General features: G+C 47.1%; 1 protein-coding gene across 1 annotated transcript in view; it reads left to right on the top strand.

Annotated features, from left to right (window-relative positions):
- XRRA1 (X-ray radiation resistance associated 1) overlaps nt 1–22,513 on the top strand; it is a 44,847-nt gene extending 22,334 nt beyond the window's left edge. Inside the window, exons 8-18 of the mRNA XM_073548523.1 lie at nt 7,445–7,549; nt 9,133–9,344; nt 9,426–9,475; nt 9,791–9,907; nt 12,134–12,227; nt 12,307–12,425; nt 12,731–13,000; nt 13,295–13,472; nt 18,691–18,806; nt 20,489–20,585; nt 20,659–22,513. Of these exons, the coding sequence (XP_073404624.1) occupies nt 7,445–7,549; nt 9,133–9,344; nt 9,426–9,475; nt 9,791–9,907; nt 12,134–12,227; nt 12,307–12,425; nt 12,731–13,000; nt 13,295–13,472; nt 18,691–18,806; nt 20,489–20,585; nt 20,659–20,873 (1,573 nt within the window). The 3' untranslated portion in view covers nt 20,874–22,513. The remainder of the gene's footprint in view (nt 1–7,444; nt 7,550–9,132; nt 9,345–9,425; nt 9,476–9,790; nt 9,908–12,133; nt 12,228–12,306; nt 12,426–12,730; nt 13,001–13,294; nt 13,473–18,690; nt 18,807–20,488; nt 20,586–20,658) is intronic.
- Nucleotides 22,514–25,880: the final 3,367 nt, after the last annotated feature.

The raw sequence follows: 25,880 nt of genomic DNA, 5'->3' as shown, positions 1-25,880 counted from the left end.
CACTTGTTCAACAGGTGGCAACACCTCTCGTGTAGTTTTGCGTTCACGTAAACGCCGATCCACCTGAATGGCTAATGACATAGAATCGTCAAGACCAGAGGGAACAGGAAATCCCACCATAGTATCTTTTACGGCTTCTGACAAACCCTTCCGAAAGAGAGCAGCCAAGGCACCATCATTCCAGGTAGTAAGGACCGCCCACTTTCGGAATTTTTGACAGTACAACTCTGCCGAATCCCGACCCTGGCTCAATGCCAACAGGGCCTTTTCAGCCTGTTCAATAGCATTAGGTTCATCATACAACAACCCCAAGGCTTGAAAGAATGCGTTCACATTATTCAGAATAGGATCATCAGGTTTCAAAGAAAACGCCCAATCCTGGGGATCGCCGCGCAGCAAAGAGATGACAATTTTAACCTGCTGCGCGGAGCTCCCCGACGAGTTAGGCTTCAAGGCAGAAATTAATTTACAATTCTTGAAATTCAAGAATTTAGACCGATCCCCAAAAACACATCAGGAGTGGGAATCTTTGGTTCAGCAGCATGTGAATGAGCAAGACAGGCGGAAATTCCCCGCACTTCAGCAGCGAGCTGCTCCACACGATCAGACAATTGCTTCATCTCCATTGAGAGGAAAAAAAATTCCCCCTACGGCCTCAGAGATATAGAGGAAAAAATATGCACACAAAAAAAAAAAAAATTCTGACACCCTTTTTTTTTTTTTTTTTTTTTTTACAATTCTCTCCTGCTCTTGAGTACCCTAGGATCTGCGGTATGGCGGGTGATTCTGTTATGATGAGTCACCGAAGGAGGCAAAAACAGAAATGCTAGCTAAGTCCAGAAAAAACAGAGAGGTTGGCAACTATCGGATTGCAGACCCCTGAACCTATCCACCACAACTAGCAGTAGCCGTTGGGGGTTCCTACGGTGCCCTAGACCCCTCGATCACAGCCGGAGAACTACATAGCCTAATGACAGAAAGGGGAAAAACTAAACTGCCCCAGAGCAGACCCCAAAGCAATAGGCAGCCCCCAACATATAATGAGGGTGAAGCAAGATGAAAACACTAACACAGATAGAAAGATAGGTTGAGCAAATGATGGGGCCCAAGCTAACTACATAGGACAGGATAGGAAAGCTGCTGTCTGCCATCCGCAAAAACCCTATCAAAATGAGCCAACCGACTGATAGGAAAAACAGGCCCTGAAGTCGCTAGGCTTCAAAAGACTATATCAGCACTCAGGTATATTCTGAAGACAGAGCAAAAGATCAACAGATCAGAGACAAAAATGGAATTCAGCTCACCCCTGGCCGGGGATGGCAGAACTCCCAAAAAACAAGGCAAAAAAAAACAAAACTGAAGAGTACAAAGCAGAGCAGAAAAACTTAGCTTTGAGATGCAGGAATCAGACTGGTCTCCAAGAATCCAGCAGGAAAATCACCAGCCAGGAAGAAGGGCGTCGGCAGCCTTATATCCAGTCCTCAATTCCAGCCACCCAGTCATCATCTAGCTGCCCAGGTGTTTGGTAATCAGCCTCACTACCTTCCTTCACCAGAGGAGGGAGTTCATCAGACCTCAATGGTGAAGGGAAAAATGAACTCACAACAGTACCTCCCCCTTGAGGAGGGGTCACCGAACCCTCATCCATGCCACCAGGGCGATCCGGGTGAGCCCGATGAAAGGCACGCACCAATCTTTCGGCATGAATATCAGAGGCAGAGACCCAGGAATTATCCTCCTGACCATAACCCTTCCACTTAACCAAATACTGGAGTCTCTGTCTAGCCAGACGGGAATCCAGTATCTTCGCTACCTCATATTCCATGTTACCTTCAACCAATATAGGGTCAGGAGGTGCCACCACAGGAACTACTGGTTTAACAAACCTCTTCAACAAGGACTTATGAAACACATTATGAATTTTAAATGTGACAGGAAGAGCCAACCGAAAAGAGACCGGATTAATAATCTCCAAAATCTTGTAAGGTCCAATAAATCAAGGCTTAAACTTAGGAGAAGCCACCTTTCATAGCGATATTTTTTGATGACAACCAAACCATATCACCCACCTTAAACTGGGGACCAACGGTCCTACGACGGTTGGAAAACCGCTGGGCCTTTTCCTGGGAGAGAGACAACTTATCCACTACTTGGTCCCAGATCTGGTGCATTCTCTCCACCACAGTGTCAACACCTGGGCAGGCAGAAGGCTCCACCTGCCCTGAAGAAAATCGAGGGTGGAAACCAAAGTTACAAAAAATAGGTGACATCAAAGTGGCAGAACTAGCTCTATTATTTAAAGCAAATTCGGCCAAGGGCAAAAGTGAAACCCAATCATCCTGATCGGCAGAAATAAAACATCTCAAATACGACTCCAAAGTCTGGTTTGTTCTCTCCGTCTGCCCATTGGTCTGAGGGTGAAACGCAGAGGAGAAGGACAACTGAATTCCCAGCTTGGAACAGGAACAGAAAGTCCTCCAAAATCTAGACACAAACTGAACTCCTCTGTCAGATACAATGTTCTCAGGAATCCCGTGCAAGCGAACCACCTGTTGCAAAAACAAGGGCACCATCTCAGAGGAAGATGGCAACTTAGGGAGTGGTACAAGATGGACCATCTTAGAGAACCTATCACAAATCACCCAAATAACAGTCATTCTCTGAGAGACAGGCATATCAGAGATACAATCCATTGAAATATGGGTCCATGGCCTCCTGGGCACCGGCAAAGGCATCAACAAGCCACTAGAGCGAGAACAAGGTTTAGACCGGGAGCAAGTCCCACAGGACTGCACAAAATTCCTGACATCATGAGACAAGGCGGGCCACCAAAAAGACCGACTCACCAGATCTCTAGTACCAAAAATACCTGGATGACCAGCCAATGCAGAGCAATGAACTTCAGACATCACTTCCTTCTTCCACTGGTCAGGAACATACAACTTTCCACTGGGACAACGCTCAGGTTTGTCCTCCTGAAACTCTTCCAGAGCACGTCTCAAATTGGGCGGGATGGCAGAAAGAACTACCCCCTCGTCTAAAATGGTAGCAGGCTTGGTCACCACAGGAGAATCAGCAAGGAAACTCCTAGAGAGGGCGTCTGCCTTGACATTCTTAGTGCCCGGAAGAAAAGAGACCACAAAATCAAAACGTGTGAAAAACAAGGCCCACCTAGCCTGTCTAGGATTCAAGCGCTTGGCCGACTCCAGGTAAATCAAATTCTTGTGGTCAGTAAGGACCACGACATGGTGTTTGGCTCCCTCCAACCAATGTCTCCACTCCTCAAATGCCCATTTCATGGCCAACAGTTCCCGATTCCCCACATCATAGTTACGTTCGGATGGGGAGAACTTTCGGGAAAAGAAAGCACAAGGATTCATTTTAGATGTCACAGGATCTTTTTGGGACAACACCGCTCCTGCACCAATCTCAGAAGCGTCCACCTCCACCTGAAACGGGAGTGAGACATCAGGTTGCCGCAAAACCGGAGCAGAAGTGAATCTTCACTTCAGCTCCTGAAAGGAAGAAACAGCCTCTGGAGACCAATTCAGCACATCAGCACCCTTCTTAGTCAAATCCGTCAATGGCTTGGCAATACTAGAAAAATTAGCTATAAATTTCCGATAAAAATTAGCAAAACCCAAAAACTTCTGGAGGGCCTTCAAAGAAGTGGGCTCAACCCAATCATAAATGGCCTGTACCTTGGCCAGGTCCATTTCAATAGTTGACGGAGACAAAATAAATCCTAAAAATGAAATCCTCTGTACCCCAAAAAGGCATTTCGATCCCTTGACATACAGGGAATTCTCCCTCAAGATCCGGAACACAGTCCGAACATGTTCCACATGAGAGTCCCAATTCTTGGAGAAGATCAAAATTGTCATGATCACGTGTGTCTGGACGCAGATGTTTCCGCAAGGCGAACCCATGTGACACACGTGACCCTGGATACACCGCCTCCAGTGGGGCACATTTAAATAATAAAACGTGCAGGTGGATACGCCGCCTCCACCCGGCGAATTTGGGAATTACACGTTATACATAAAATCTGGAAACCCCGCCTCCAGTAAGGCGAATTTAAATAATAAAGGGGGAACCTGGGAAACTTTAACAATGGTGGGCCCTGCGATAGGGAATGGGGACATGGAGACCTCCTAAACTCCCCTGAGCCAGTGTCCCTGCACTCCTTACATTCCCTAAACAGGCTCCGCACCGTCGCCGCACGCGTACCTTAACGCCCTTGCTCACCCTGACCCTAAACCCTCACTAGGGAATGGGTCGGTGCGGAGACTAATCCCACCACTGCACTAATAACACACATGAGGAAAGAGACAATACAGGGGAAACACCACTTAGCTTTGCTCTGTTGCGTGCGCTCCTAACAACAGAGCCCTCCACCTGAGTGCATCTTCTCCTCCACCTGGATCCATCACCATAACAGGATCCTTCACCTTAGTGCAGCCTTGGAGCAGAGTCCACCACCAGTTGCAGCTGCTTAGAACCAGAGTCCCATGGATGAGTTCAGCTGCTGACACGAAGTTGAGCATGCTTGAGTCCAGCTCAGCGGCCAAGTCCCACATGGTGAGTGCCACTCTCCATAGTCGCCACTCCACCAGCCCATGCAGACACTTCCCGCTGACACCATCACTGCGACTCCACCACGCCATGCCAGCCCTTCGTCCAGACACCATAGCTGAAACACATCCCCCCTGGCTAAGCTGCGCAGGACTCCTCACCAGCTCCATCCTTCATCCAGGCTCTCCAAAAACAGAGTGAACACACTCTCACAATATCACAGGCCGTGATTGCACACCCCTAGCACACCTTTATAGGGTGTCACCTGATCCCTAATTAAGTGCACAAAAACCTAAAGTGCAATACACCTACCCACCACCGGGGACAGTCAAGACACCTTGGAACTTTCCAAAGTAAAAAAAGTTCACCCAGTGCAATTTAAACTGTCAGATCACTTCAGATCATGACAAAAATATCATCCAGATAGATAATCAAAAATTTATCCTCAAAGTCTCGGAATATATCGTTCATGAAGCACTGGAAGGCAGAAGGGGCATAAGTGAGCCCAAAAGGCATCACCAGGTACTCAAAATGTCCCTCCGGAGTATTAAACGCCGTCTTCCATTCATCCCCATGCTTAATGCGGATAAGATTATACGCCCCCCTGAGGTCAAGCTTGGTAAACCAGCAAGCACCTTTAACTCTGGAGAATAGATCAGAAATCAGGGGTAACGGATACTGATATTTAACAGTAATTTTGTTGAGGGCACGATAGTCAATACAAGGCACCTAAGGGTGAAGAGGATGGTCTAATATGACCCTTCTCCAACGACTCCATAATATAGGATCACATAGCCTCGTGTTCGGGTACAGATAAATTGAAGAGCCGACCCTTGGGAAATTTACACCCCGGGCTTAGTTCAATTGCACAGTCATAACTCCTATGAGGAGGCAGAGACGCAGACTCATTCTCACTAAATACGTCATAAAAGTCCGCCAAATAGTCAGGAACATCATGCGACTGAGGAGAGGTGGAAAAAACCGGAGCCTCACTAAGGGCACGCCGACAACCCCAACTCACCACAGACACAGATTTCCAATCCAAAACTGGATTATGGATTTGTAACCAGGGAAACCCCAGAACAATGGTATCATGCAAATTATGCAACACCAAAAATCTGCAATTTTCTTGATGGTCTGGGGCGACCCGCATTACCACCTGGGTCCAAAACTGAGGTTTATTCTTTGCCAAAGGAGTAGCATCAATACCCCTCAAAGGGATAGGCGTCCGCAGAGGTGTCATCGGAAATCCACAACGTTTAGCAAAATCCAAGTCCATCAGGTTCAGAGCTGCTCCCGAATCCACAAAAGCCTTGGCGGAAAATGTGGATAAGGAGCAGATCAGAGTAATTGCCAGAAGAAACTTAGGTTGAACACCACCCACAGAAAACGTGTGTGCACAACGTTTCTCTCGTTTAGGGCAGACAGAAATAATATGCGAGGCATCGCCACAAAAAAAACAGCTTATTACGCCTTCTGAACTCCTGACGTTGCTCCCTAGACAAAACTCTATCACATTGCATAGGTTCAGACACTTGTTCAACAGGTGGCAACATCTCTCGTGTAGTTTTGCGTTCACGTAAACGCCGATCCACCGGAATGGCTAATGACATAGAATCGTCAAGACCAGAGGGAACAGGAAATCCCACCATAGTATCTTTTACGGCTTCTGACAAACCCTTCCGAAAGAGAGCAGCCAAGGCACCATCATTCCAGGTAGTAAGGACCGCCCACTTTCGGAATTTTTGACAGTACAACTCTGCCGAATCCCGACCCTGGCTCAATGCCAACAGGGCCTTTTCAGCCTGATCAATAGCATTAGGTTCATCATACAACAACCCCAAGGCTTGAAAGAATGCGTTCACATTATTCAGAATAGGATCATCAGGTTTCAAAGAAAACGCCCAATCCTGGGGATCGCCGCGCAGCAAAGAGATGACAATTTTAACCTGCTGCGCGGAGTTCCCCGACGAGTTAGGCTTCAAGGCAGAAATTAATTTACAATTATTCTTGAAATTCAAGAATTTAGACCGATCCCCAAAAACACATCAGGAGTGGGAATCTTTGGTTCAGCAGCATGTGAATGAGCAAGATAGGCGGAAATTCCCCGCACTTCAGCAGCGAGCTGCTCCACACGATCAGACAATTGCTTCATCTCCATTGAGAGGAAAAAAAATTCCCTGATCACTGATCAACCCCCCGATCACTGTCCAGCCTCCCCGATCACTGCTCAGCCTCCCAATCACTGATCAACCCCCAATCACTGATTAGACCCTCAATCACTGATCAGCATCTCCTATCAATGATCAGCCCCCTGAGCACTAATAAGCCTCCCTGAGCACTAACCAGCCTCCCTGATCACTGATCAGCCCCCCCGAGCACTGATCAGCCCCCTCTGATCACTGAACAGCTCCCTCCGATTACGGATCAGCCTCCCCGAGCACTGATCAGCCTCCTCGAGCACTGATCAGCCTCCCCGAGCACTGATCAGCCTCCTCGAGCACTGATCAGCTTCCCCGAGCACTGATCAGCCTCTGGATCAGCTTCCCCGAGCACTGATCAGCCCCCCATCTCTTTCTGTACCAGAGGCTCAGGCTGCTTGTATTGTCTGTCCTCTTTGCTTTATACTGCAGCACTGCCTGCAGGATTATTGGCCAACACTAACTATAACTTGAGCCGCCAAAGAGAAAAGCAGGTTGTATCCAGACACTGCGCCGCATACACAAAGCGGAGGAGCATCACTAAGGGGGAGGAGCCTGGACAGCGTCTTACAGTGACGTGCGGTGTGAACACAACCCGAGCACCGACCTCAGCGACATCTGTGCCGCTGTCCTCATGGATCACTGGATCTGTCATTATTCATCTACAGGAAAGATCCCGAAATCCGGATGTTCCCCAGTCTGGAGGTCTTCATGTTAGATGACAACTTACTGTCCGATCCCGCAGTGTTTGTGAGCCTGGCCGGACTGCAAGGGTGAGTGTGATCCCGTGAGTGCAGCTCTGGAGTATAATACAGCAGGTAACTCAGGATCAGTAATATAATGTATGTACACAGTGACTGCACCAGCAGAATAGTGAGTGCAGCTCTGGGGTATAATACAGGAGGTAACTCAGGATCAGTAATGTATGTACACAGTGACTGCACCAGCAGAATAGTGAGTGCAGCTCTGGAGTATAATACAGCAGGTAACTCAGGATCAGTAATATAATGTATGTACACAGTGACTGCACCAGTAGAATAGTGAGTGCAGCTCTGGGGTATAATACAGGATGTAACTCAGGATCAGTAATGTAATGTATGTGCACAGTGACTGCACCAGTAGAATAGTGAGTGCAGCTCTGGGGTATAATACAGGATGTAACTCAGGATCAGTAATGTAATGTATGAACACAGTGACTGCACCAGCAGAATAGTGAGTGCAGCTCTGGAGTATAATACAGGATGTAACTCAGGATCAGTAATGTAATGTATGTACATAGTGACTGCACCAGCAGAATAGTGAGTGCAGCTCTGAAGTATAATACAGGATGTAACTCAGGATCAGTAATGTAATGTATGTACACAGTGACTGCACCAGCAGAATAGTGAGTGCAGCTCTGGAGTATAATACAGGATGTAACTCAGGATCAGTAATGTATGTACATAGTGACTGCACCAGCAGAATAGTGAGTGCAGCTCTGAAGTATAATACAGGATGTAACTCAGGATCAGTAATGTAATGTATGTGCACAGTGACTGCACCAGCAAAATAGTGAGTGCAGCTCTGGAGTATAATACAGGATGTAACTCAGGATCAGTAATGTAATGTATGTACACAATGACTGCACCAGCAGAATAGTGAGTGCAGCTCTGAAGTATAATACAGGATGTAACTCAGGATCAGTAATGTAATGTATGTACACAGTGTCTGCACTAGCAGAATAGTGAGTGCAGCTCTGGGATATAATACAGGATGTAACTCAGGATCAGTAATGTAATGTATGTACACAGTGACTGCACCAGCAGAATAGTGAGTGCAGCTCTGGGGTATAATACAGGATATAACTCAGGATCAGTAATGTAATGAATGTAGACAGTAATTGCACCAGCAGAATAGTGAGTGCAGCTCTGGGTTATAATACAGGATATAACTCAGGATCAGTAATGTAATGTATGTACGCAGTGACTGCACCAGCAGAATAGTGAGTGCAGCTCTGGAGTATAATACAGGATGTAACTCAGGATCAGTAATGTAATGAATGTACACAGTGACTGCACCAGCAGAATAGTGAGTGCAGCTCTGGGGTATAATACAGGATGTAACTCAGGATCAGTAATGTAATGTATGTACACAGTGACTGCACCAGCAGAATAGTGAGCGCGGCTCTGGGGTATAATACAGGATGTAACTCAGGATCAGTAATGTAATGTATGTACACAGTGACTGCACCAGCAGAATAGTGAGTGCAGCTCTGGAGTATAATACAGGATGTAAGTCAGTGCAGCCTCCTCGTGTATGTGGCCGGTGTAGTGATCGGATATATAATTCTAATCTCTGGGTCTGTTGCTCTCTTCAGGTTGCGGCTGCTGAATCTGGATCAGAACGCCCTGTCCTCTGTCCCTGCCCTGTCGGGAGCAGTGAGCGCAGCGTCCGTCAGGGAGGCAGGAGCAGTGTTGGAGGTGACTCGGGAGGACGAGATGACAGGAGATGACTTGGAGCGGAGGACGGCGGCTGACTACACAGTGGATTACGTGGTGTCACACAGCAGGAAGGATTCTGACCGGACAGGTGACGGCTCGGCTCCTAACAGCTGGAATTTAAAGGGCGACTCTGGAATAGTCTCTATTAGTCTTCTGCTTCTCTTTGCAGAGGTGGTCTTTCCCTCCCCCCGATATCCAGTCACATCGCACCGTGCAGCGGTGAGTGCAGTGCTGGAGGGCTGACGTCATTTCGTCATCGCGGTAACCTCAGAATGTCGTCACCAGTCCAGGGTCTCAGCAATTGTTCAGACCTCTGCTTGGTGGCAGCGAATAGAAACCTTCACATTCACACTGCCGGGGCGGATACAGCTGATCGGCTGTCACAGGCTGACAGGAAATGCTGGGAGTTGTAGTATCACAGACTCTTAAGTGCAGCAGGTTGCTGACTCCCAGGACTAGACAGTGCATGAGTCATCATCATCATCAGTCATCTGCCATCTTCTCCTATATAACACTGCTTTTTTTGTCTTGCAGAATCCCCTGTATATCACCATTCCCTCCTCATCCCTGTCTGCCCCCCTGTTATCACCCACAGAGTCCGCATCACCTCCTCTGCCGAGCCTGAAGACCCTGAGCCTGGCGGATAACAAGGTACGTGTATCCATCTATATACTGAGATACAGTGTGGTGAAAAAGTATCTGCCCCCCTCCTGATTTCCTATTCTTTTCCATGTTTGTCTCACTTAAATTTTTCCAATCACCAAACAAATGTAAACATTAGACAACAACGCAAGTAACCAGAAAATGCAGTTTATAAATGAAGGTTTTTATTATTAATGGAAAAAGAAATCCAAACCTACAGGGCCCTGTGTGCGAAAGTGATTGCCCCCTAAGCCTAGTAGCTGGTTGGGTCACACTTAGCAGCAACAACTGCAATCAAGCGTCTGTGACAACTGGTAATGAGTCCTTTACCTCGCTCTGGAGGAATTGTTGTAATTCAGCCACATTGGAGGTTTCCGAGCATGAGCCGCCTTTTTAAGGTCACTACTGCATCTCAATCGGATTAAGGTTAGGACTTTGACTCCAAAGTCTTAATTTTGTTTTTCTTAAGCCATTCAGAGTTGGACTTGCTGGTGTGTTTGTATCATTGTCCTGCTGCATAACCCAAGGGCACTTCACCATGAGGTCACGAACAGATGGGCGGACATTCTGCTTCAGGATTTTTTGGTAGACAGCAGAATTCATGGTTCCATTTACCACAGCAAGTCTTCCAGGTCCTGCAGTAGCAAAGCAGCCCCAGACCATCACACTACCACCACCATATTTTACTGTTGGTATGATGTTCCTTTTCTGAAATGCTGTGTTACTTGTATACCAGATATAATGGGATATACACTTTCCAAAAAGTTTTTTTTGTCTCATCAGTTCACAGAGTATTCTCCCAAAAGTCCTTGGGATCATCAAGTTGGTTTCTGGAAAACTGAAACAAGCCTTTGTGTTGTTATTGCTCAGCAGTGGTTTTCGTCTTGGAACTCTGTCATGCAGGCCACTGTTGCCCAGTCTTTTTCCTATGGTGGAGTCATGAACACTTATCTTAACTGAGGCAAGTGAGACCTGCAGTTCTTTGGATGTTGTTGTGCGGTGTTTTGTGACCTCTTGGGTGAGTCCTTGATGCGCTCTTGGGGTAATTTTGGTCAACCGGCCACTCCTGAGAAGGTTCATCACTGTTCTATGTTTTCGCCATTTGTGGATAACGGCTCTCACTGTGGTCCAATTGAGTCCCAAAGCTTTAGAAATGGCTTTATAACCTTTTCCAGAGTGATAGATCTCAATTTTTTTGTTTCTAATTTGTTCCCATATTTTCTTTGGATTGCGGCATGATGTCTATCTTTTGAGGATGTTTTGGTCTAATTGAGTTTGTCACGCAGGTCCTATTTAAGTGATTTCTTGATTGAGAGCACGTGTGGCAGTAATCAGACCTTGGTGTGGGTAGGGAATGTGACCTCAGCTTCCCAAAGATGTGATAAAAAACCACAGTTACTTTATGTTTTAAGGAGGGGCAATCACTTTTTAACACAGGGCCCTGTAGGTCTGGATTTTGTTTTTGCTTAATAATAATAACCTTCATTTATAAACTGCATTTTGTGATTACTTGTGTTATCTTTGTCTCATATTTTAATTTGTTTGATCATAAACATTTAGGTGTGACAAACACGCAAAAGAATAGGAAATCAGGATGGGCAAATACTTTTTCACACAACTGTACATAATAAGATCCTGTCTGCAACCACCACTAGGGGGAGCTCCCTGTATACGGAGATACATAATGGTATTCTGTCTGCTGCCACCACTAGGGGGAGCTCCCTGTATACAGAGATACATGATTAGATCCCATCTGCAGCCACCACTAGGGGGAGCTCCCTGTATACAGAGATACATGATAAGATCCTGTCTGAAGCCACCACTAGGGGGAGCACCCTGTATACAGAGATACATGATAAGATCCTGTCTGCAGCCACCACTAGGGGGCGCTCGCTGTATACACAAATACATGATAAGATCCTGTCTGCAGCCACCACTAGGGGGAGCTCCCTGTATACAGAGATACATGATAAGATCCTGTCTGCAGCCACCACTAGGGGGAGCTCCCTGTATACAGAGATACATGATAAGATCCTGTCTGCAGCCACCACGAGGGGGAGCTCCATGTATACAGAGTACAGAGTTCTTCAGTCTTTCTTGTTGTCCTTCTAGCTGTCGATTTGCCCTCTATAGTGGTGAATGGCTGACTAGCTCCATGTGTAGGTCTAATTTAAAGCCTACAAAGAATAGTGTGCTGCAGTGTAAAGTATTGTGCTTTCTTGCTATCTGTTACAGATATGTCATGAAGAGGATGCGCTGCCTGTGGCGCTGTTCCCTTCTCTTGAAGAGCTTATAATTAGTGGGAACCCCCTGATGACTCTCAGGAAGGGTAATAATCATATATACTGAGACCTGTGGTGACCGGTATAGACCATGTGACCCTGGAGCCGCCTCCCCTTTGTCTGCAGGTGATCCACCATTACTGATCAGCTTCCTTCAGCAGAGACTCGGGATCAAAGTGATTTGTAAAACGTCTCCTGGATTTCATAAACCCCATCTTATCATACCTAGGAAAGAGGAGTGGCAGGTAAGCGGGGGCGGGGCTTATGCAGCTGCTCCGTAGGCTCCACCGGGGGTGTATACTTTAGTAGATTTTTTTTATCACTTCATTGTATCAGAAATAAGAAATATTAATCAATATTGAAAAGTGTTCTTCAAAAACAACTTCCGTTCTAGGTATACAGCTGTAATGTAGATTTATGTGTCTCCATGGTAACAGACTACAAAGTGTCCCTGTGTAGTCTGATCCCGATGTGATGTCATGTTCCGCCACCTCTGCGTGTATAATGTGGGTATAATGACGCCCGAGTGATTTTCTCCTCTTTCTCCAAGGTCAGAACTCATGTTCCCAAAATCCCCAAACAACCTCCGATGGTGGAGTCTCTTTTACCATCTTTGTGGAGACTGCCCCCTCCTGAGAGTGATCTCACCGAATCTGTGATGTCATCAAGCCCCCTTCCTCCAATCAGAGCTTCTTCAGAAAACGTCATCCCAGCCACACCTCAGGGGCGGAGTCATGAGCTGACCGAGTCGTGTCAGACCTCGGAGGAGGGGAGGAGCTTCAGCAGTCACCCTGATGTGGAGTCCGTCTTCATGACTCAGGTGGGTACGACGGTTTCTAAAAATTTGGGGAAAGTGGGAGACAACCCCCGAGGGGCCATGATTTTTTGCAATATTACTTGTCATCCTGTCTTGAATAGAAAAGAATTAACAGAAGGGAGTAATGATTACCTTGTTGTGAAGCCCTCAATGTTTACAGTGAGAGGAGGTGAATGTGGGCTGTAAAGGGAGGGATACTATTAAGTAAGTGAACCCTTGGGTCAGAATGTTACTACTCCATGTAATACCATGATGCAATGTGTAACCTTCTCGCTGATCATTCCTTGTTATCGTTAGGTGGAGAATGTACCAGATTCTGCTGCAGCATCGGGCCGTACTCCCAGCACAAGCTCAGCCCCCGAGGAGCAACACACAACAAATAAGAAGAAAGAACCTACGAAGATCCCAGAGAGGTTCAGAGGCTACGAGGAGCTGTATGATGTAAAGGCGGATCCTGGCTTCATAGAACCAGTGGGTGAGTGAGAGATGTGAGGCGTATCCACCGGTCAGAAAGGTGGAAGCAGCAGCCATAATAATACGCACCTAAATCACTGCCTAACGCATAAATGTAAAGACCCAAAAGATGATTATATCTGCAGCCGCCACGGGGGGGGGAGATTAGGAGTGGACTCCATACTGCTCATACATTGATCGCGACATTAAAGTCTCAACCTTTCAGCTCTACCTCTGGTGTCTTCAGAGAGAATCTTGTCATGTCTCTGTATACAGGGAGCTCCCCCTAGTGGTGGCTGAAGACAAAATCTTATCATGTATCTCTGTATACAGGGAGCTCCACCTAGTGGTGACTGCAGACAGAATCTTATCACGTATCTCTGTATACAGGGAGCTCCCCCTAGTGGTGGCTGCAGACAGGATCTTATCATATATCTCTGTATACAGGGAGCTCCCCCTAGTGATGACTGCAGATAGGATCTTATGTGTCTTTGTGTACAGGGAGCTCCCCCTAGTGGTGGCTGCAGACAGGATCTCCTCATGTATCTCTGTATACAGGGAGCTCCCCTAGTGGTGGCTGCAGACAGGATCTTCTCATGTATCTCTGGATACAGGGAGCTCCCCCTAGTGGTGACTGCAGACAGGATCTCCTCATGTATTTCTGTATACAGGGAGCTCCCCCTAGTGGTGGCTGCAGACAGGATCTCCTCATGTATCTTTGGATACAGGGAGCTCCCCCTAGTGGTGGCTGCAGACAGGATCTTATCATGTATCTCTGTATACAGGGAGCTCCCCCTAGTGGTGGCTGCAGACAAGATCTTATCATGTATCTCTGTATACAGGGAACTCCCCCTAGTGGTGGCTGCAGACAGGATCTTATCATATATCTCTGTATACACGGAGCTCCCCCTAGTGATGACTGCAGACAGGATCTTATCATGTATCTCTGTATACAGGGAGCTCCCCCTAGTGGTTGCTGCAGACAGGATCTCATGTATCTCCGGATACAGGGAGCTCCCCATAGTGGCTGCAGACAGGATCTCCTCATGTATCTCTGGATACAGGGAGCTCCCCCTAGTGGTGACTGCAGACAGGATCTCCTCATGTATTTCTGTATACAGGGAGCTCCCCCTAGTGGTGGCTGCAGACAGGATCTCCTCATATATCTTTGGATACAGGGAACTCCCCCTAGTGGTGGCTGCAGACAGGATCTTATCATGTATCTCTGTATGCAGGGAGCTCCCCATAGTTGTGGCTGCAGACAGGATCTTATCATATATCTCTGTATACAGGGAGCTTCACCTAGTGGTGACTGCAGACAGAATCTTATCGTGTCTTTGTGTACAGGGAGCTCCCCCTAGTGGTGGCTGCAGACAGGATCTCCTCATGTATCTCTGTATACAGGGAGCTCCCCCTAGTGGTGGCTGCAGACAAGATCTTATCATGTATCTCTGTATACAGGGAGCTCCTCCTAGTGGTGGCTGCAGACAGGATCTTATCATGTATCTCTGTATACAGGGAGCTTCACCTAGTGGTGACTACACAGGATCTTATCATGTATCTCTGTATACAGGGAGCTCCCCCTAGTGGTGGCTGCAGACAGGATCTCCTCATGTATCTTTGGATACAGGGAGCTCCCCCTAGTGGTGGCTGCAGACAGGATCTTATCATGTATCTCTGTATACAGGGAACTCCCCCTAGTGGTGGCTGCAGACAGGATCTTATCATATAAAAAATAAAAAAATAAATAAATCTTTATTTTTATATAGCGCTAACATATTCCGCAGCGCTTTACAGTTTGCACACATCATCATCACTGTCCCCGATGGGGCTCACAATCTAAATTCCCTATCAGTATGTCTTTGGAATGTGGGAGGAAACCGGAGTACCCGGAGGAAACCCACGCAAACACAGGGAGAACATACAAACTCCTTGCAGATGTTGTCCTTGGTGGGATTCGAACCCAGGACCCGCTAACCACTGAGCCACCGTGCCGCCCTATCATATATCTCTGTATACACGGAGCTCCCCCTAGTGATGACTGCAGACAGGATCTTATCATGTATCTCTGTATACAGGGAGCTCCCCCTAGTGGTTGCTGCAGACAGGATCTCCTCATGTATCTCTGGATACAGGGAGCTCCCCCTAGTGGTGGCTGCAGACAGGATCTCCTCATGTATCTCTGGATACAGGGAGCTCCCCATAGTGGTGACTGCAGACAGGATCTCCTCATGTATTTCTGTATACAGGGAGCTCCCCCTAGCCGTGGCAGCAGACAGGATCTTACCATGTATCTTTGGATACAGGGAACTCCCCCTAGTGGTGGCTGCAGACAGGATCTTATCCTGTATCTCTGTATGCAGGGAGCTCCCCATAGTTGTGGCTGCAGACAGGATCTTATCATATACAGTTGTGGAAAAAAAGTATTTAGTCAGTCAGCAATAGTGCAAGTTCCACCACTTAAAAAGATGAGAGGCGTCTGTAATTTACATCATAGGTAGACCTCAACTATGGGAGACAAACTGAGAAAAAAAAATCCAAAAAATCACATTGTCTGTTTTTTTTTCATTTTATTTGCATATTATGGTGGAAAATAAGTATTTGGTCAGAAACAAGCAATCAAGATTTCTGGCTCTCACAGACCTGTAACTTCTTCTTTAAGAGTCTCCTCTTTCCTCCACTCATTACCTGTAGTAATGGCACCTGTTTAAACTTGTTATCAGTATAAAAAGACACCTGTGCACACCCTCAAACAGTCTGACTCCAAACTCCACTATGGTGAAGACCAAAGAGCTGTCAAAGGACACCAGAAACAAAATTGTAGCCCTGCACCAGGCTGGGAAGACTGAATCTGCAATAGCCAACCAGCTTGGAGTGAAGAAATCAACTGTGGGAGCAATAATTAGAAAATGGAAGACATACAAGACCACTGATAATCTCCCTCGATCTGGTGCTCCACGCAAAATCCCACCCCGTGGGGTCAGAATGATCACAAGAACGGTGAGCAAAAATCCCAGAACCACGCGGGGGGACCTAGTGAATGAACTGCAGAGAGCTGGGACAATGTAACAAGGCCTACCATAAGTAACACACTACGCCACCATGGACTCAGATCCTGCAGTGCCAGACGTGTCCCACTGCTTAAGCCTGTACATGTCCGGGCCCGTCTGAAGTTTGCTAGAGAGCATTTGGATGATCCAGAGGAGTTTTGGGAGAATGTCCTATGGTCTGATGAAACCAAACTGGAACTGTTTGGTAGAAACACAACTTGTCGTGTTTGGAGGAAAAAGAATACTGAGTTGCATCCATCAAACACCATACCTACTGTAAAGCATGGTGGTGGAAACATCATGCTTTGGGGCTGTTTCTCTGCAAAGGGGCCAGGACGACTGATCCGGGTACATGAAAGAATGAATGGGGCCATGTATCGTGAGATTTTGAGTGCAAACCTCCTTCCATCAGCAAGGGCATTGAAGATGAAACGTGGCTGGGTCTTTCAACATGACAATGATCCAAAGCACACCTCCAGGGCAACGAAGGAGTGGCTTCGTAAGAAGCATTTCAAGGTCCTGGAGTGGCCTAGCCAGTCTCCAGATCTCAACCCTATAGAAAACCTTTGGAGGGAGTTGAAAGTCCGTGTTGCCAAGCGAAAAGCCAAAAACATCACTGCTCTAGAAGAGATCTGCATGGAGGAATGGGCCAACATACCAACAACAGTGTGTGGCAACCTTGTGAAGACTTACAGAAAACGTTTGACCTCTGTCATTGCCAACAAAGGATATATCACAAAGTATTGAGATGAAATTTTGTTTCTGACCAAATACTTATTTTCCACCATAATATGCAAATAAAATGAAAAAAAAACAGACAATGTGATTTTCTGGATTTTTTTTTCTCAGTTTGCCTCCCATAGTTGAGGTCTACCTATGATGTAAATTACAGACGCCTCTCATCTTTTTAAGTGGTGGAACTTGCACTATTGCTGACTGACTAAATACTTTTTTTTCCCCACTGTATCTCTGTATACAGGGAGCTTCACCTAGTGGTTACTGCAGACAGAATCTTATCGTGTCTTTGTGTACAGGGAGCTCCCCCTAGTGGTGGCTGCAGACAGGATCTCCTCATGTATCTCTGTTTACAGGGAGCTCCCCCTAGTGGTGGCTGCAGACAGGATCTTATCATGTATCTCTGTATACAGGGAGCTCCTCCTAGTGGTGGCTGCAGACAGGATCTTATCATGTATCTCTGTATACAGGGAGCTTCACCTAGTGGTGACTGCAGACAGGATCTTATCATGTATCTCTGTATACAGGGAGCTCCCCCTAGTGGTGACTGCAGACAGGATCTTATCATGTATCTCTGTATACAGGGAGCTCCCCCTAGTGGTGACTGCAGACAGGATCTTATCATGTATCTCTGTATACAGGGAGTTCCCCCTAATGGTGACTGCAGACAGGATCTTATCATGTATCTCTGTATACAGCGTGCTCCCCCTAGTGGTGGCTGCAGACAGAATCTTATGTATCTCTGTATACAGGGAGCTCCCCCTAGTGGTGGCTGCAAGCAGGATCTTATCACGTATCTCTGTATACAGGGAGCTCCCCCTAGTGGTGGCTGCAGACAGAATCTTATCATGTATCTCTGTATACAGGGAGCTCCCTCTAGTGGTGACTGCAGACAGGATTTAGGTAATCCTGTGGTAATGCAGGAAAGCTGTAGCTCTATATCAGGAAAATGACACATATATAATATTGTTGGAAATAAAATATTTGGGTCAAATGTTGAAACTTTTTTTTATAAAATAACATGTAAATCCTTCCACGCGAGAGCGGCAACTCAAGCGTCTGACGTGGAGCATAATCTCCGGGACACCGCCACCTATTTGCCGCAGCTTCAGGGTAAAGTGAGCAATGTTATCCCACCCGACCGCCGACCACCATATCCTATATTAGTCCGCAAAGCAATTTTCTTATGGCGCCATTCACACTAATCATTTATATAGATGCCATGATGCAGCACTAAATACGAGATTTGCGGCAAATGTCAGGGCTGACGGGAGGAATTATCAGCCAGGCAGAAAGGGACACAACACTGCGAGTGAGGATGAGGGAACGAAGGGACCAAAGATTACTGCTAACTGTAAAAGGAATGGGGGAAGCCATGATACCTCCTGGAGCGGCGCTGTCAGTGCTCGTCCTCCGCAGGGTGAATCCTACATGTACCTGCCTGGTGTATTACAGGGATACAGAACAATGTGCGGGCCCTGGAGAACGCCCTGAGACGCCTCCTCATCTACAGGGAGTATAAACCCAGACTGCACAGTGTCCAGAAGCCGTACATCCCCCGAGAGAGCAAGGTAAGTCTGCCTGCAAATATAAGGGGCATCTACTCACTGGTACTGATCCTGAGTTACTTCCTGTATTATACTCCAGAGCTGCACTCACTATTCTGCTGGTGCAGTCACTGTGTACATAGATTACATTACTGATCCTGAGTTACTTCCTGTATTATACCCCAGAGCTGCACTCACTATTCTGCTGGTGCAGTCACTGTGTACATACATTACTGATCCTGAGTTACATCCTGTATTATACCCCAGAGCTGCACTCACTATTCTGCTGGTGCAGTCACTGTGTACATACATTACATTACTGATCCTGAGTTACATCCTGTATTATACTCCAGAGCTGCACTCACTATTCTGCTGGTGCAGTCACTGTGTACATACATTACATTACTGATCCTGAGTTACATCCTGTATTATACCCCAGAGCTGCACTCACTATTCTGCTGGTGCAGTCACTGTGTACATACATTACATTACTGATCCTGAGTTACATCCTGTATTATACCCCAGAGCTGCACTCACTATTCTGCTGGTGCAGTCACTGTGTACACACATTACATTACTGATCCTGAGTTACATCCTGTATTATACTCCAGAGCTGCACTCACTATTCTGCTGGTGCAGTCACTGTGTACATACATTACTGATCCTGAGTTACTTCCTGTATTATACCCCAGAGCTGCACTCACTATTCTGCTGGTGCAGTCACTGTGTACATACATTATATTGCTGATCCTGAGTTACTTCCTGTATTATACTCCAGAGCTGCACTCACTATTCTGCTGGTGCAGTCACTGTGTACATACATTACATTACTGATCCTGAGTTACATCCTGTATTATACTCCAGAGCTGCACTCACTATTCTGCTGGTGCAGTCACTGTGTACATACATTACACTACTGATCCTGAGTTACATCCTGTATTATACCCCAGAGCTGCGCTCACTATTCTGCTGGTGCAGTCACTGTGTACATACATTACATTACTGATCCTGAGTTACATCCTGTATTATACCCCAGAGCTGCACTCACTATTCTGCTGGTGTAGTCACTGTGTACATACATTACTGATCCTGAGTTACATCCTGTATTATACCCCAGAGCTGCGCTCACTATTCTGCTGGTGCAGTCACTGTGTACATACATTACATTACTGATCCTGAGTTACATCCTGTATTATACGCCAGAGCTGCACTCACTATTCTGCTGGTGCAGTCACTGTGTACATACATTACATTACTGATCCTGAGTTACATCCTGTATTATACCCCAGAGCTGCACTCACTATTCTGCTGGTGCAGTCGCTGTGTACATACATTATATTACTGATCCTCAGATAGTTGTGGCCAAAAGTATTGACACCCCTGCAATTCTGTCAGATAATACTCATTTTTTTTCCTGAAAATGATTGCAAACACAAATTATTACATTATTAATGTAATGTATGTACACAGTGACTGCACCAGCAGAATAGTGAGTACAGCTCTGGAGTAAAATACAGGATGTAACTCAGGATCAGTAATGTAATGTATGTACACAGTGACTGCACCAGCATTATGTCTATAATATAGGGATAGACAGGGGGAGGAAGGGGATGCAGCTGCAGCTTGTCTCTTCCTGTGTCTGAGGAGCGGCAGTGGAGACAGCTGATTGGTCAGTGTCACTTGTCTTGTTTCTGCCGTCATTTCAGGAGCTTCTTCCGTCTCCTCTGAAGAGTAAGCAGGATGTGGTGGTGGAGGTGCTGAGAAGCATGCGGGAGCGGCGCCCCCTGCTGGAGACCCCACTGGGTATGATGTGACCTAATAGAGGAGGATGATACCTGCGGCGCCGTCCAGTCAGTGACCGACTCCCTCTCTGCAGGATCTGCCCTTCTGGAAGGAAAATCCAGCGCAGAAAACAAAGAAGCGAAACTGCTGCTGCGCGAAGTACGGAGGAAGTATAAAGCCTTCCACGAGGAGGCGGTGACGCGGGCGACTGAGGTGGAGGCCGGGCTCCGAGACACCGCCAGGCAACTGCTGCAGGCTCAGGGGAAAGGGAGCGGCGATCACAGGAGGGCGACAAACGGGAGAAGCTGACGAGCCAGAGAAAGGCAGAAAGATCCCCGAACTGAGCCCCCATCAGAGAATTACAGGGTACAGGGCAGAATTAACCGACATAAAAAGCCGGGCCACGAACCTCACTGACTGCAGACTGATACCTCAGAATTCTGTGCCTCCAGAGCTGAAATCACTATTCTGCACAGTAATCTACAATCTATCGGCCCTCCTGTATCATAGAAGCTTGTGTAAACGGCGTCTAATTATCAGCAGAATACCGAGTGCAGCTCTGGAGTATAATACAGGATCAGTAATGTATGTACACAGTGACTGCACCAGCAGAATAGTGAGTGCAGCTCTGGGGTATAATACAAGATGTAGCTCAGGATCAGTAATGTAATGTATGTACACAGTGACTGCACCAGCAGAATAGTGAGTGCAGCTCTGGGGTATAATACAAGATGTAGCTCAGGATCAGTAATGTAATGTATGTACACAGTGACTGCACCAGCAGAATAGTGAGTGCAGCTCTGGGGTATAATACAGGATGTATCTCAAGATCAGTAATGTAATGTATGTACACAGTGACTGCACCAGCAGGATAGTGAGTGCAGCTCTGGAGTATAATACAGGATGTAACTCAGGATCAGTAATGTAATGTATGTACACAGTGACTGCACCAGCAGAATAGTGAGTGCAGCTCTAGGGTATAATACAGGGTGTAACTCAGGATCAGTAATGTAATGTATGTACACAGTGAATGCACCAGCAGAATAGTGAGTGCAGCTCTGGAGTTTAATAGTCTCCTCTTCTTATGTAGATTGAGGCTATGTGCCCACGTTAGCGTTTTTAAACGCTCAGGAAACTGATCCCCTTCCCAGAAAACGCGCGTCTTTTTTCCCTGCTTTTCTTGCACAAAAGGTACGCGTTTTCTGGGAACATTGGGGAAGGCTAAGGGTATGTGCACACGGTGCGGATTCTGCTGCATTGTACAGTACCATTATTTCCTATGGAAATTAAAAGACGCAGTGCACATGCTGCGTTTTTTTCCCCGCGGTTTTGCTGCAGTTTACAATCCGAAGCATGTCAATTGTTTGGTGCAGAAACGCTGCAGTTTTACACCTCATCCATTATGAGGTGTAAAACCGCAGATAAACTGTAGGACTTTTGTCCTGCGGATTTACCTGCGGTTTTCTCTCCAAAATCCGCACACCCAAAAAACTACGTGTGCACATAGCCTACAAACACTCAGCTATGCGGAAATTAATGAGCACGCTGTGTTTTTAGCCGGTAAGCGATTCCTGAGCGTTTAAAAACGCATGCAAATTAATTTGAAGCTTCTTTTAAGTGTTTCTGCAGCGTCTGAGCCGGCACAAACGCGGAAACGCTTAATAAAACGCAACGTGGGCACACAGCCTAAGTCTGTATATAGAACCTTATGATCAGCAGTGACCTTAATTTATAAAAAAAAACTTGTATTTAAAAAAAAAAAAAAAAATCAGTATTGCCTTTGTAACCTCAGATTAAAAACCTTCCATTTTCCTCAGCGGCTTGTTTTCATGAACGCTCAGATCGGATTATTTCTCCTTTACAGTCTTTTGTTTATACGTATAAAAATCAAAATACATTCAAAAACTCAGTTTGTATTTTGTGTCTATGAATGGTGACAGGACAGGAGCCTGTGAGCAGGTGCAGCGCAAATCTGTGGCCCTTCCATCAAGTGTAGAAAGATAATCATACTAATCTAATACTGGAGACACTGCTGTCCACCCCGTCTATCTGACCTAATACTGGAGACACTGCTCCCACTGCTGTCCACCCATTCTATCTGATCTAATACTGGAGACACTGCTCGCACTGCTGTCCACCCCGTCTATCTGATCTAATACTGGAGACACTGCTCGCACTGCTGTCCACCCCGTCTATCTGACCTAATACTGGAGACACTGCTCCCACTGCTGTCCACCCATTCTATCTGATCTAATACTGGAGACACTGCTCGCACTGCTGTCCACCCCGTCTATCTGATCTAATACTGGAGACACTGCTCGCACTGCTGTCCACCCCGTCTATCTGACCTAATACTGGAGACACTGCTCGCACTGCTGTCCACCCAGTCTATCTGATCTAATACTGGAGACACTGCTCACACTGCTGTCCACCCCGTCTATCTGATCTAATACTGGAGACACTGCTCGCACTGCTGTCCACCCCGTCTATCTGATCTAATACTGGAGACACTGCTCGCACTGCTGTCTATCTGACCTAATACTGGAGACACTGCTCACACTGCTGTCCACCCCGTCTATCTGATCTAATACTGGAGACACTGCTCGCACTGCTGTCCACCCCGTCTATCTGATCTAATACTGGAGACACTGCTCGCACTGCTGTCCACCCCGTCTATCTGACCTAATACTGGAGACACTGCTCGCACTGCTGTCCACCCCGTCTATCTGACCTAATACTGGAGACATTGCTCGCACTGCTGTCCACCCCGTCTATCTGATCTAATACTGGAGACACTGCTCGCACTGCTGTCCACCCCGTCTATCTGATCTAATACTGGAGACACTGCTCGCACTGCTGTCCACCCCGTCTATCTGATCTAATACTGGAGACACTGCTCGCACTGCTGTCCACCCCGTCTATCTGATCTAATACTGGAGACACTGCTCGCACTGCTGTCCACCCCGTCTATCTGATCTAATACTGGAGACACTGCTCGCACTGCTGTCCACCCCGTCTATCTGATCTAATACTGGAGACACTGCTCGCACTGCTGTCCACCCCGTCTATCTGACCTAATACTGGATACACTGCTCGCACTGCTGTCCACCCCGTCTATCTGATCTAATACTGGAGACACTGCTCTCACTGCTGTCCACCCCGTCTATCTGATCTAATACTGGAGACACTGCTCGTACTGCTGTCCACCCCGTCTATCTGACCTAATACTGGAGACACTGCTCGCACTGCTGTCCACCCGTCTATCTGATCTAATACTGGAGACACTGCTCGCACAGCTGTCCACCCCGTCTATCTGACCTAATACTGGAGACACTGCTCGTACTGCTGTCCACCCCGTCTATCTGACCTAATACTGGAGACACTGCTCGCACTGCTGTCCACCCCGTCTTTCTGACCTAATACTGGAGACACTGCTCGCACTGCTGTCCACCCCGTCTATCTGACCTAATACTGGAGACACTGCTCGCACTGCTGTCCACCCCGTCTTTCTGACCTAACACTGGAGACCCTGCTGGCACTGCTGTCCACCCCGTCTATCTGATCTAATACTGGAGACACTGCTCGCACTGCTGTCCACCCCGTCTATCTGATCTAATACTGGAGACACTGCTCGCACTGCTGTCCACCCCGTCTATCTGACCGAATACTGGAGACACTGCTCGTACTGCTGTCCACCCCGTCTATCTGACCTAATACTGGAGACACTGCTCGCACTGCTGTCCACCCCGTCTATCTGACCTAATACTGGAGACACTGCTCGCACTCTGTCCACCCCTTCTATCAGATCTAATACTGGAGACACTGCTCGCACTGCTGTCCACCCCGTCTATCTGACCTAAAACTGGAGACACTGCTCGCATGCTGTCCACCCGGTCTATCTGACCTAATACTAGAGACACTGCTCGCACTGCTGTCCACCCCTTCTATCTATCTGACCTAATACTGGAGACACTGCTCGCACTGCTGTCCACCCAGTCTATCTGACCTAATACTGGAGACACTGCTCGCACTGCTGTCCACCCCGGCTATGTATCTGACCTAATACTGGAGACACTGCTCCCACTGCTGTCCACCCATTCTATCTGATCTAATACTGGAGACACTGCTCGCACTGCTGTCCACCCATTCTATCTGATCTAATACTGGAGACACTGCTCGCACTGCTGTCCACCCCGTCTATCTGACCTAATACTGGAGACACTGCTCGTACTGCTGTCCACCCAGTCTATCTGACCTAATACTGGAGACACTGCTCGCACTGCTGTCCACCCCGTCTATCTGACCTAATACTGGAGACACTGCTCGCACTGTTGTCCACCCCGTCTATCAGATCTAATACTGGAGACACAGCTCGCACTGGTGTCCACCCTGTCTGCTATCTGATCTAATACTGGAGACACTGCTCACACTGCTGTCCACCTTGTGATTATTGCACTCTATGGGGTCACTGACATGTCCTTGGGACATGGGAGTTATCAGTTATTGATCCAAGTTACTGATCATAATGACACATACGAGTCTATGGGGACATGAAGATCAAAGCTGGCACACGGATGCCGTATCTATACGTTGTTAAAACTAATTGTTTGGAGCTTTGGAAACTGATGAGAATTTGATCCAAAACACAGAAATCGCTTTTTCCCCCACAGATATGAAATCCCTGATGTTTCTTAACGAGCCCCAGACATGTATTTTAAGCAGGTGAAGGAGCTAGTCTGCATGATCAGTAAATCAATGAAGGATTCTTCAGAGTGGACAAACTGATGGCCTTCTTGTTCAATAACACATCTGTAAGAGACTGGTGGCGTCTGACAAGACTGTCTCCCACCGATTCGCTGAAATATCCTGCGGCTGCTCACCAATTTGTCAGTTGTTCACCGTCACTAACAGCGATAGTGACAAATAGCCCTCATCACAAGACAAGCTGGAGACTATGTGAGCGACTGCAGGGGGCTATACGGTCAGGAGCCAAGGAAAGATGGGTGGCAGCCATATTGGACGCCGTCCCGTGGGGGCTATACAGACGTCACCCGTCTGTGTAACAGGAGCGGCATCACTATCCAGGCTAGCCCTCTCTGCGGGGGGCCACTTTCTACGTTACTCTGCTTTCCCAGCCTCCTGAACGGTGCAGGATTACAGACTCCGCTATAGTACTGTGCAGACCAGCAGGAGTCTACATCTATGTGCTTACAAGACCCCCATATAATTAGATAACTAGCCGATTTCCATTCGGGAGTCTGGGAAAGTCGTGATTGGACCCATGATGGTCATCACTAGACACACAACCAAGATCCA

Source organism: Dendrobates tinctorius, unplaced genomic scaffold, assembly GCF_039654945.1.
Source record: "Dendrobates tinctorius isolate UK_male_01 unplaced genomic scaffold, ASM3965494v1 ptg000157l, whole genome shotgun sequence".
Taxonomy (NCBI): domain Eukaryota; kingdom Metazoa; phylum Chordata; class Amphibia; order Anura; family Dendrobatidae; genus Dendrobates; species Dendrobates tinctorius.
The sequence above is the reverse complement of the archived record's forward strand: the minus strand, read 5'-3'. Positions and strand labels throughout refer to the sequence as shown.